Here is a 7,898-nt window from a genome sequence, read left to right on the forward strand (position 1 = left end):
GCAGAGTTTGCTCTTCTCAAAGAGCGTGGAACAGGTCCAAGTTGCTTTTGTGCCAGGAGGTATTTCTCTCTGGCTTGTCACAGTGCCTGGCAAAAATCACCCAGGAGAGAGGAATCTTCTAGGATACCTGCTCCTTTCTCTCCCGGGATAGTAAGTTCTGGGGCTTCTGGCCAACAACCCTGTCTTAGTTTCTGGTTGCCAGTAGATTATTTGGGAGCAGCTTTGCAAAAAGTTGCCCTTGCTGTTCTGGTAGAATGACCCTGGGGTAAAGACTCCACTTCTTATCAACCCTCTAACACATCCCTAGTGCTTTCATGCAGCAGACACTAATTAGCGGCTAAGCAGAGAAGTCGGATGATAGACAGCTAACCATCCCAGGCCTGGGGTATGTGCAATTTATGGGGAGCCTCTGAGTCCTGGAGCACACAAGACTAGCCTTCACCCTCAGTTCTGAGTACTAGTCTTGCATCTTCTATAATGCCTAGTGTAGGGGGAGACAGGCATGGATCAGCTCCAAGCTGGGTGAGGAGTGAGCCTGACCATCAGTGTTGGGATCACTTAGGCCACCTGGCTCCAGCTGGCTGTAGGCTGTAGGCTGTAGGCTGTAGGCTGTAGGCTGTAGGCTGTAGGCTGTAGGCTGTAGGCTGTAGGCTGTAGGCTGTAGGCTGTAGGATGTAGGCTGTGTGTTTTATCAGCACCCCGCCACTCCAGGCACAGATCATTAGTCTCTGCCCCGTCCTTTCTGGCTCCCAATTCCCTTCGTTTTCAGCTAAGTCAGAGAATTAAAGAAATGCATCCATTTCTTTCCATGGAGAACTCTGGGTTTGCATCTGGCTTGGGATCCAAGTGGGGACAGCTGGGAGAGATAGACAAGGAGTTGATTTCAAGGGTATCACATGCCTCTCTGCTTCCCTCCCTCTGTGTCCTCAGTTGCCCAGGACTGCTTCTGGATCTTTCTGGAACCAAAAAGAAAATATGTGTGTGGCTGAGAGCGCTGTCAGATTCGGTCTTTATCCTAGAACGGCTACATCAGGAGTCTACTTTCTACCCTGATCTGACCCGAGAAGACCCTGCACCACCCTTCGGTCCTTCCCTACAGGGAATGGATCTGAAGTGGCTGAAGGTTAACTATTTCTATGCCACTGCACAGCCCTTCTGCCACCTGTTTAGAGGAAGTGAGTGGGCTTGCGTACTCTGAGGTTGATGAATCCCCAGAGCCAGGTAAAACTGAGTGAGATGACTCCTATTCTGTGGGAGTCAAGGCTCGAGAGGCAGAGTCCTGTTATCTCTTCAGTTAACACAGCCAACCGGGTGTTCTCTCTGGCCATGGCCAATACGTCACCCTAGCATCCTCCGTGTCTCCAGGACGCTTACCATGCAACAATTCCAGTTCTAAAAGGGTTGAAGGCCTTGCTGTAGTGGTTGAGTGAACAAGGTAAGAGCATATATTTCCTAAGGTTTGTGTGAGTGTGTGTTTGCACGTGTGCGGGTGGTGTATGCGCATGTGCATATGTGTGTGTGCCTGTGTGCTCATCTGTGCATACGGAGGCCAGAGTTTGATGTTGGGTTGGTTTTCCCAATAGTTTCCCCACTTTGTTTTTTGATTACGGTCTGTTATTGAACTTAGACCCAACTGCTTTGGCTAGACTGGTTGGCTAGCGAGGTCCCAGAATCTCTCTGTCTCTGTTCCACCTAGCACTAAATCACAGATGCCTGCTGTCTTTCCTGTTTTTATGGGTACGCTGGGGATTGCTGGGGTTACGAACTCAGCCCTCCAGGCAGTCTCCCCAGCCTACTCCTCACACTGTTTTGATGACTGAAAGAGACAATAAAACCTAGAAGAATGCCCGGCACTCAGAATGTGAACAATGTATAGTGCCCACGAGAGCCAGACAGGGCTGTAATTACGGCTGCTCGTAACTAAAGGTCAGAGTAGGCCCCTAGAACTTTTCTTATCTTTCTCTCTGTTCATCTTTCCTGTTTCCCCATTGCATTCTAAGACTTTGGCCATGGTTGTTTTTATTTGTTTCTTTCTTTGCATTGTTTTTTCTGGCTTCCTGTCTGTGGATCTTCAGTGTTTCTTCTACCTTCCAATCTCAGGAAGCTCCTCCAAACCTACCAACTGGAGATGCTAGGATCTGCTTTATAGCTCTTTTTATGTTTGAGATGGATGTTAATGGACTTGAACTAATGCATCTTCAGTTTCTGCTTCTCAAGTGCTGGGATTAGAGGCATGTAACACCATGCCCAGCACCTAGTCTACCTTTTTTAAAAAATGGAATTAATTCCCTTTGATAATAAATCTGGAAATTTCTGATAAACATTTAGAATAAGATTTGGTCTTGAAAAATCTTGAGGTTTGGTTGACACTGTTCATATTCCTGCAGGGACCAGAGACAAGAACTGAGGAGATCTCTTGTCTTATTATTTTATTTGAGACAAAGTCTCATTGTGTTGCCCAGGTTGTCCCTGAACTTTGGATACAGGTGATCCACCTGCCTCAGCCTCTAAAGTGGCTGAAACTGCAGCAGGCATGCGCATTGCCTGGCCAGTTTCCTCTGATGGATAAACTCCAGTTTGTCACAGTCTAACTCCTGTTATCACAGACTTTGTCCAAATACATGCTTAGCTTGTTCACGCGGGTGTCTGAATTTGGGGTCTCAACTTGAAGATCCTTGTGGGACGTTTACTGACAAACCCTCCTTCCAGAAAGCAACTGTAAGTCCTTTGCCATGGATGGCTAAGACTTACCAAGTTTGGGCCCATTTCATTCTAGCTCAACTTTCCCCTCCCTCTCTCCTATATCTTCTCTCTCCCTCCCCTCTTCTCCTTTCTTATCTTCACCCCCACCCCCAGTATGGGGAGAAAGGGAACCCAGGACCTCACACTCTCCTTATTAAGCTAAGCCTGTAATCTTCCTGGCCACATTCAGGTAGCTTCCCTCACTCTTGGGGGTTGAGGTGAAAAGGATGCTTTTTGAAAAACATCTTATCTTGTGCATCCTTCCTCTTCCTGAAGATCCTGGAGAAAAAGCCAGATGGGGGGGGGGGTGAGCACTACAACATCTGCTCAGGGGCTGTTTTCTTTTTCTGCGTCCTCCTCTAACTCAACTTCCTGACCCTCTGTGGTCTTACGAAACCTCCTGGCCCATGGATATTGGTGAGAACCTGAGCACTGAGTTCGCGATCTTAACACGTAGTAATTCTGATATTTACTCTTCTCTTCTTCTTACTCCTTTCCTCATGAGTCCGTTTGCTTAGTCAGCCAACAATCAGAGATTCCTGATGATTTGCCAGAACTGTGTTCCCTATGTGCTTAGAGAAGAAGAAGAAGTAAACAACCAACCACAACACAGTTTATCCCATGACTTGTGGTAAGACACTCACCTTAAGCCTGGGCTTCCCCATAGATTTTAAGGGTTTGACTAGCCGTCACTTTGTCCCTGTTTCTTTCCACTTGTGACCCTGTCACCAACTTTCTATCACCTCCCATTTGCAAACTGCAAACTGCGGTCCACTAGCCATAGTGGAGAAATTTCACTATGATTTTTGCATGCAAAATACCAAAGTTCTGAAAAAGAGGGCTGGAGCAAAGGCGTGCTGAGTCCCAGTGGGGTGGGGGTGGGGTGGGAGTCAGCAGGGTCTGCAGGGACTGTCCAGATGCTGGGACAGCCTTGTGAAATATCACACCCTCTCTGCCCCATGCTTGCCCCGGATTCAGGTCAAACTGTGTTTCAATCTGCATAATTTGTCCCAGTTAGGAGGGTTGGGAGAGGGTGAGAACAGGAGGGTGAAGACTGAGCTGGGGATAGAGACCCTGGAAGCAGGCATGAGGTGGGGGCCAGAGAAAAGGAGAGGAAAGAGTCTGGGGTGCAGGCTGGTGGCAGCAAGAGAGGAGGTGGGGCCAGGAGGAGCAACAGGGTTGCAAAGCTCAGATAATTGTCAGCCCAGCACAGTAGGGGTCAATTTAGTCTACTTATCCAGTGACAAGAAGAAAAAAAAAAGTGGGCTGTAACTTAAAGATCTTAAGACTCTCTAGAGAGGGAGGGCTTGGCCTGGGGGTGGGAGGAGGGAGTTCGGAGTTTAGGAGGAGGCAGAGACTCAGGAGGGTGCAAGGAAGTGTCTTAGCTGAGCTGGGGTGGGACGGGGAAGGTAGAGAGAGGCTGCAGAGGAGCACATCCTGCTGGGTCTGAGCTTTCAGAGGAGCTCGGTGTGCATGCCGGCAAGGGCACCCTCAGACCTTCTCTTACCTTGAGGGCACTAGCTGAGTGGGTGCTGTAGCTCCGGAGCTGGTGCCCCTGGGACTCACGCCTACCTTCGCCGCATTCATCAATATGGAAGATGATAATTACTACTATGCGGCCGACAACCAGTCGGAATGTGAGTACGAAGACTGGAAGTCCTCTGGGGCCCTCATCCCTGCCATCTACCTTCTGGTCTTCCTTCTAGGCACCACGGGCAACGGCCTGGTGCTCTGGACCGTGTTTCGGAGCAGCCGGGAAAAGAGACGCTCAGCTGACATCTTCATTGCCAGCCTGGCAGTGGCCGATCTGACCTTCGTGGTGACTTTGCCGCTGTGGGCCACCTATACCTACCGGGAGTTTGATTGGCCCTTTGGAACCTTCTCTTGCAAGCTCAGCAGCTACCTCATCTTCGTCAATATGTACGCCAGTGTCTTCTGCCTCACCGGCCTCAGCTTTGACCGATACCTGGCTATAGTCAGACCAGTGGCGAACGCTCGGCTTAGGCTGAGGGTCAGCGGCGCTGTGGCCACAGCCGTCCTGTGGGTGCTGGCTGCCCTTCTGGCTGTACCTGTAATGGTGTTCCGTTCCACTGCTAATACAGAAAACGGCACCAAGGTCCAGTGCTACATGGACTACTCCATGGTGGCTACCTCAAGCTCAGAGTGGGCCTGGGAGGTGGGCCTGGGGGTGTCCTCCACTGCTGTCGGCTTCGTGGTACCCTTTACCATCATGCTGACATGTTACTTCTTCATTGCCCAAACCATTGCGGGCCATTTCCGGAAGGAGCGCATTGAGGGCCTGCGGAAGCGACGCCGGCTGCTCACCATCATCGTGGTGTTGGTGGTGACCTTTGCCCTGTGCTGGATGCCTTACCACCTGGTGAAGACGCTCTACATGCTGGGGAATTTGCTGCACTGGCCCTGTGACTTTGACAGCTTCCTCATGAACGTCTTTCCCTATTGCACCTGTATCAGCTACGTCAACAGCTGCCTCAACCCCTTTCTCTACGCATTTTTTGACCCTCGGTTCCGCCAAGCCTGCACGTCTATGCTCTGCTGCGACCAGAGCAGGTGCAAAGGCAGCCCTCACAGCAGCAGCGGGGAGAAGTCAGCCAGTTATTCTTCTGGGCACAGCCAGGGCCCTGGCCCCAACATGGGAAAGGGAGGAGAGCAGATGCATGAGAAATCCATTCCCTATAGTCAAGAGACCCTGGTGGACTAGGGCTGGGGCCAGAGAGAAGTCTGCTGCCTTGGGTCTGACCCAAACGTTACCCTCACGCTCTGAGAACCAAGTACCATGGTTGCACCTTCTCCCTGACTGACCCCTGGCTCCATTCCCTGCTTCCCGGCTCCAAGCTCTTGTCTTGCCGACTTTTCCTCAGATGTTTGTGGTTTAGAAGGAAGAGATGGAGCCTTGCAAACAGACTCTTGCTCAGCTGATCAGTATTCCCAAGGCTTGCACAAGTCTCCCGTCCTCTCTAAGACTCAGTTTTTTTGTTTGTTTGTATTAAATGGGGGAAAGTTATATGGACCCTAAAACTTTGAAGTATGAATTTTGACTAAACGTGTTTCCTTCTGCTCTTTCCTCAGCCCTGTAGCCTCCCTTTCCCCTCTTTCCCTTTTTGTTTTCTGTGCTGCAGAAACTTTCACTGTTTAATTACCCGCTCTCTCTAGTGGATTTCTCCTCCCTCAGTCTGTCCTTCACCTGCCTATACCCCCACACCTCTTCTCCTGCTGGACTCCTAAGGGTTAAAAACGCTGAAGCATGAAGGATAACCCTTTGAGTTCTTATGTTTTTTTTGTTTGTTTGTTTTTGTTTTTTGTTTTGTTTTGAGAGCCAGCAGGGCAGGCGGGTTGTGGGTAGGCAAAGAATTAATGCTTCAGTCCCCAGAGCCAGGAGTTCCGGATTGTTCCAAAAGTTGGATGAGTTCGCTGTTGGTCCAGACACCGGGGCTAGACTGACTTTTGAATAGAGATTTCTCTTTGGCAGAATCTCTGTGTTGCTTAGTAGATAATGTATCCTACCAACAAGCCAGCGTCCTTTCCTGCTTGTTTATAACTGACTGCGAGAATCACAAGGCCACAGCACCTAGGAAGCTGTGGACCATCCCGTCCCCGTGAACGGGAGCTGGGAAGGGGAAACACAGAGAGAGGAGAGTTGGAGGGGAATCTGTATTTAGTCTGTTTGCTGCTTGGCTCCCCTCCCCCATCCTCCCCCATCCATCTCCTACAGAACTGTGAACAGTAGAGGAGATCTTTCTCCTGGCTCCTTCCTCATGCCACCATCTCCTGGACGTTTTTCATAGGTGTTGGTGCTACTTGGCCCCAAGAATCATTTGGTTGAGTAAGGCTGTTTGCTTTTTGTCTATGTGGGCATATATAAATGAGTGTGCGTGCACACACACACATACACATCATATAAACTTAGATGAACCCTCACTCACTTTCCCCTGCATATCTGCAGGTCTTGCAGTCCACTTGGGGAAGAATGGACATAGGGAGGAAATGTACACTAGGTATAAGTCTACCCCCACTGGATTTGGGGAACTCTGACGGCTGGTCCGTATTTAGGAAAGAAGTCTGTGTTTGTGCTAGGCTTTCTTCGGGAGGGAGCTATTTCCTCAGTCGCATCTGGTGCTAAGGCTGGAGAAGCCCAGAGCTTGGCCCCACTTCCTCCCCAGTTCCACAGTGGGAAGGAGAGACTTAGAGACTAGAGCACAGCTTTCGAGTTATTCCTTGCTGCTCTCACTTTCTTCAGGGTATGTGGTCACACTTTCTTGCCACAGGATGAAAGATACAGGGTGAGCTTTTGTTCTCCTTCCTAACAGGACCGAGCCTCTTGGCTTATCCTGTGGAATGGGGGAGGGTAAGGTAGGTGAAGATTGAGTGGAGCAGCAGACCCCCACGTCTCAAGGACAAGATTCATAGAGGGGCCTTTGTGCGTTGGAAATGGGTGTGTGTATTCCGGGTTTTGTTCTTGGAGGGCTCTGGAAACGAAGGAGAAGACATGTGCCATGGAAACAGGAAGAGCCTGGCTTGATGCAGGTGGACCATCTCTGGCACAGATCCTACTCCTGGAGCAGGAGGCTGGGGGTTGGGGTGGGGGAGAAAACAGCTCCTCTCAGCGGAGTATCTGCACGCCTCAGGCCAGAAACTTTCACACAGCCACTTTCTCTGGCCAGGGCCACCCTCAGAGCAGCCAGGACAGGCACAGGCCAGGCAGGAAACTCAACCATGGCATGGGACAGATAGCAGCGGAGGCTGCCTCTTTCCCCTACCTCCACCCTTCTTCAGAATGTGCTTTGTTCTGATCTTGTTAGCCACTGTGGTTCATCAAATAAAACTGTGTTCTGTCACTGGTGTGTCCAAAGGCTCCTCATTTGTAAATGCTCAGTAGCCGTGAGAGGGGGCACATGGTGGGGAGGGCGGATCAGTGGGAGCCAAAGAGGGAGAAAAAAATGGGGCTGAAAGGAGGTGGAGAAACAGGTGCCAGGAAAGTAAAAAGAGGGGGGCTGGGAAAGGTAAGGGCAGAGCTAAGCCTCATGCTCTAAAAGTCACAGAACAAACGGTCACACATTTTGGAGAGCACAGGTATATCTGGGGGGAAATGACAGCAATTGTCTACTCTCTGTTCATCTGCTCATCCCTCCTTCCTT

At 50.2% G+C, this 7,898-nt stretch overlaps 1 protein-coding gene across 1 annotated transcript; it reads left to right on the forward strand.

Annotated features, from left to right (window-relative positions):
- The first annotated feature begins 4,126 nt into the window (after positions 1-4,126).
- Positions 4,127-7,589, forward strand: Aplnr (apelin receptor). Its single transcript, XM_005346688.3, has one exon. The coding sequence runs from the start codon at positions 4,334-4,336 to the stop codon at positions 5,462-5,464; it is 1,131 nt and encodes a 376-aa protein (XP_005346745.1). The 5' UTR covers positions 4,127-4,333; the 3' UTR covers positions 5,465-7,589.
- Positions 7,590-7,898: the final 309 nt, after the last annotated feature.

The sequence above is a fragment of the Microtus ochrogaster genome, chromosome 4, assembly GCF_000317375.1.
Source record: "Microtus ochrogaster isolate Prairie Vole_2 chromosome 4, MicOch1.0, whole genome shotgun sequence".
In the NCBI taxonomy this organism is placed as follows: Eukaryota; Metazoa; Chordata; class Mammalia; order Rodentia; family Cricetidae; genus Microtus; species Microtus ochrogaster.

Excerpts from the sequence above, each read along its gene's own strand:
- Aplnr (XM_005346688.3), top strand. The coding sequence starts at position 4,334 with ATGGAAGATGATAATTACTACTATGCGGCCGACAACCAGTCGGAATGT.